This window comes from Lycium barbarum, chromosome 7 (assembly GCF_019175385.1).
Source record: "Lycium barbarum isolate Lr01 chromosome 7, ASM1917538v2, whole genome shotgun sequence".
NCBI classification, from domain to species: domain Eukaryota; kingdom Viridiplantae; phylum Streptophyta; class Magnoliopsida; order Solanales; family Solanaceae; genus Lycium; species Lycium barbarum.
Window position 1 is genome coordinate 36,604,445 of NC_083343.1, and position 4,014 is coordinate 36,608,458.

General features: G+C 36.6%; 1 protein-coding gene across 1 annotated transcript; it reads right to left on the reverse strand.

Moving 5' to 3' along the window:
• Nucleotides 1-2,213: 2,213 nt before the first annotated feature.
• On the reverse strand, nucleotides 2,214-3,784 carry LOC132601457 (uncharacterized). Its single transcript, XM_060314537.1, has 3 exons — nucleotides 3,288-3,784; nucleotides 3,030-3,219; nucleotides 2,214-2,936 (listed from the first exon to the last, which is right to left on the reverse strand). The coding sequence occupies exons 1-3, from the start codon at nucleotides 3,782-3,784 to the stop codon at nucleotides 2,214-2,216; spliced, it is 1,410 nt and encodes a 469-aa protein (XP_060170520.1).
• Between the last annotated feature and the right edge of the window lie 230 nt (nucleotides 3,785-4,014).

Below are 4,014 nucleotides of genomic sequence, written 5' to 3' on the forward strand. Positions count from 1 at the left end.
CCGTTCAGCTATGTTTTTACTAACTTCACTCTTCACTAGTTGATCCTTAAACTTGTAAATTGATCGAGTGACTCAGACCTTTTTGTTTTTACTTTGATATAATCTTTAGTGTCTAATCCTGAATGATCAACAATCATGAGAGCAGTATGGTCTGCTTCATCAGATCCCTAGGTTGTTACCATAGCAATGGTGGTTTCCTTGCTTCTGTTTGTCTCCGCTTTTTCCTTTTCTGCAGTTCTTTTTTCCATAGTGGACTCTCCTTGATCACATGATCAATATTTTTGTAGTTGAAGCATCCACCAGCCTGTGCCCTATCAAAACTCCTTTTTTTATCAGAGGTATTATTTTTTCCTGATTGATTTGCTCTTTTGAGGAATTTCCTTACTAGGCTTGCTTCTTCTCTTCTAACATTCTTTTTAAGAACCTTGTAGTCTTTATCATCATACTCAACTCTTTCTTTCCTTATCTCCATTCCATTTTCTCCTTTCCTTGTAGGATATTTAGGTCCTTTAATGACCCTGCTTCATAACTCCTGATCTTCTACCTTTAGGTGGTCCTTCATACGAGTTTTCCACCATTGATAGTAATGTCCATTGAATAATGGAGGCCTTTAAGTAGATTTTCCCTTACTGCGTTCAGTAGTTTGGTGCATCATTTATCATAACCTTCTCCTAAGGTGTTAACCTTTATGTGGAGAACCTGCAGTGATACCACTTGTTAGTTTACATGACCTACTGCCTATCCTATGCGCATCTAATTCTTGCTTATAGGAAGAAATATGCTACTTTACCTATTCTATACTAGCATCTATGCGAAATAGTAAACTATAAGTAATAAAGGACACACAATATTTACGTGGAAACCAAGCTCAAAAGGTGATGAAAACCACGACCTAACAGACCTGTAGGATTTCCCTAACTCCACTACAACAATGAGCCAACTTCGAGTTACAAATTAAAACCTCAGTAATCTAACCCTTACTTTAACCTTGCTACCCAGCCTCTAACTAGCAAGGTATCTCCAAGTAGTACACTTCCTACTTGGATTTACAATGTTTGTATCTACTTGAATGCTTCTATGAAAGTGGATAAAGATACAACTCTATATACCAAACCTAATACAAGATATCTAGACATGTGAATAGGAGAACATTATACAGTAAAATAGTTCCTTCAATCATTCTTCTTGCACTAGGGACGCAACCCTAGATCCTTGAATATTCTTGATATATCTTTTGGTAGCTCAATATTCTAAACTCTCTATTAGTGGGTGCGCAAACTTTTTCTTTGAAAGACCTGTGCATTTATAACATTGAAGCTCTGTAGGTCAGTGACCACAAAACCCTTTCCTAGTCGGTCAATGACACGCATGTAGGGTTTGTGTAGTATTTGGATTATTTCCTTGTTGAGTCTGCTTCTAATATGTGTCGAAGGCTTACTAACCTGTTTTATTCACCTAGTTCATTTTCCTCTGAATCTCTGTACTGTCTGAGATGGAAAATGTTTTCAAACCTGTTTCATCATCTTTTTCACGTTCATAGTTATAACTTCTTCTTGAGTTTGCTTTTGTTATGGATGATGGAACTGGATGACAGACTTCTTTTATTGATCATGTGTAGCTTTGTGTCTGTATTTTTCACATGCATTTATTCATTGTTGGAATAAATCATGCCTTCAATCTTGACTTTTTTTTTAAAAAAAAAAAACCACCAAAATAGTGGCAATTTATTAAAAATCAAAAAACTGTACAGAAACTAACCAAGTGGTTAGTGAGAAAAAGAAAACAAAAGAAAGCTAGAGCAAAAAAAAGAAAACCATTACAACATCAAACATAAATAAAGCTGCTAGAGGTCCTATAGTATTGACTTGCATCCATTTTTCACACCTCCAAGTTCTCACCAGGTGATATGGACTTCAGTCAAGTGAATTTGCTTCAGACATCTAGGACAGTATCAGCTTACTATGCTATTTTTGCTATAATGGTCACTGATCCAATCTGTTGCCATTTTCAGGAAAGTGTTGAAGCTTTGTTGAACATGTTAAGACTTCCTGCCTGGGAATGAGCATGCATGCATACTAATACCACCCATAACAAGAATCCTCACCAGTTTATCTCTATTTCAACACAAGAAGTATATATGGCCTAGACATCCATCATAGTTATTTCATTGTCTTAACAGAATCAATAGCAAAGTCTGATTCAAGCTATAACTCCTATAATCTGTTATCCTTCCCATGTCTGATCTTAAGATTAGGAATTTGAGCTTTGTCCATGTTGAAAAGTCTTTTAGCCTTGATTGGAAGATCCTGAAAATTATGAAAGTGTTGTGTACCTGCAAAATCAAAAACATAGTTAGTTAAAATGTCTGCCAGGCCATTTCCTTCTCTGTATATGTGCTCCACAATCACCATATTTCCCCTCATTAATCTATTAATCTCTTGAACTACCAAAGTAATGCTCCATGGAACCTCCCATGTTCCAGAAATGAACATCTTCATAGCCAAAGAATCAGTTTCCACAACTAGAGGAACAAGCTGATGAGAAATGCAGTAGTCAACTCCCTTCTTGATGGCCAATGCTTCTGCTATGAGAATATTACCATTTGCAATAGTTTGCCCTGCTGTATATATGAGATTACCCTCCTCATTTCTATCACAAAAGGCAATGTAACTAGGGCCTGAATTTCCTCTAGCAGCACCACCTGTATTACATTTGAACCAACCCTTGGCTGGTAATTGCCATTTCACTACAAGTGTCCTGATAACAGGTCTAAATGATTCAAAATAGTCAATGAAATCAGGCCATTTGTCAGGAATATTCTGCATTGAAGGAAATCTTATCCTGCGTAGCAGATGAATATTTTGATTGCTCTCATGCAGAACTTTATACATTGACATATTACCCCCAAGCAGTCTTGTGTTTCTCCACTTCCAGATCTGTCAAAGAATGACTGCAAGTACTGCCTTTTGTATTGGTCTCAACTTATAATGACACTTTGCATTCCACCATAATTTCACTGTATGTTTCACTTGACAGCAGTTCATCAATATTCCTGCAGCACTGCTAAACCAATTCCATACAGTTTTAGCAAAATCTCCTATTAAAAACATATGGTCTATTGTCTCATGTCTACGTTCTATGCAACAGCAGCATCTAGAAACTATATTAATTCCAATAGTTGCTAGAACTTCATCCACAGGTAGTTTGAATTTCCATAACCTCCATAAGCAGAAAGAGATCTTAAAAGGAAGACCCTTCAGCCATATGTTCTTATAGTCCTCAGAAACATGATCTCTTTGTCTAAGCAGGTCCCATGCACTAGAAACTGCTCTGAAATTTCTCTCAACTCCAACTCCTCTAGAATATACTCTACTACATCAGCTGGAAGAAGTTGTTGTAATCTGCTAACATTCCATTCATTACCTCCTATTAGGTCTTTAACATCTTCTATAGATTCATCAATTTGAATATCAGGTAATACATAGTGTAGAGCACTTAATTTGGTCCAATTGTCAAACCAAATATTAGATGTTCCATTCTTTGTTTCCCACCATATCAATTGTTCAATATTTTCCCTAGCCTCTAGGACCAGTTTCCACACTTGTGTACCACCTTTCCATTGCACATACTGTGGATACTGCTTCTTGCAGTATTTATTCCACATGAAATTTGCCCATAATGTATTAGATGTTCTAAACCTCCACCATAATTTTGCACATAAAGCCTTAGACACATCAAATAAAGATCTGAAACCCAATCCACCTTCCTCCTTAGGTAAACACATTTTCAACCAACCAGCCCAATGCCTTGACTTAGTGTCCTCTTTATTACACCAGAATTTTTTTTCCAAAATCTAATGACCTTCAATGTTGACTCATTCTTTGACATTTGATTTTGTTCTTGCTCTGTGATGGGACATGTTTGCAGACCTGGTTCTTCTGTTAACCTGATTCACATCCTTTATCTGCAAACTCTTTGGTTGAACAATTCTCTTCTGAACATTGTCTCTGAGTT

Bases quoted from the DNA above. Each gene is read 5' to 3' on its own strand.
- LOC132601457 (XM_060314537.1), bottom strand. From the start codon at position 3,784: ATGTGTTTACCTAAGGAGGAAGGTGGATTGGGTTTCAGATCTTTATTT. The intron at 3,220-3,287 runs GTTTCTGAGGAC...CTGCTTATGGAG, and splicing joins TGCTTAGACAAAGAGATCAT to GTTATGGAAATTCAAACTAC. The intron at 2,937-3,029 runs GTGAAACATACA...ATTCTTTGACAG, and splicing joins TATTGATGAACTGCTGTCAA to ATCTGGAAGTGGAGAAACAC.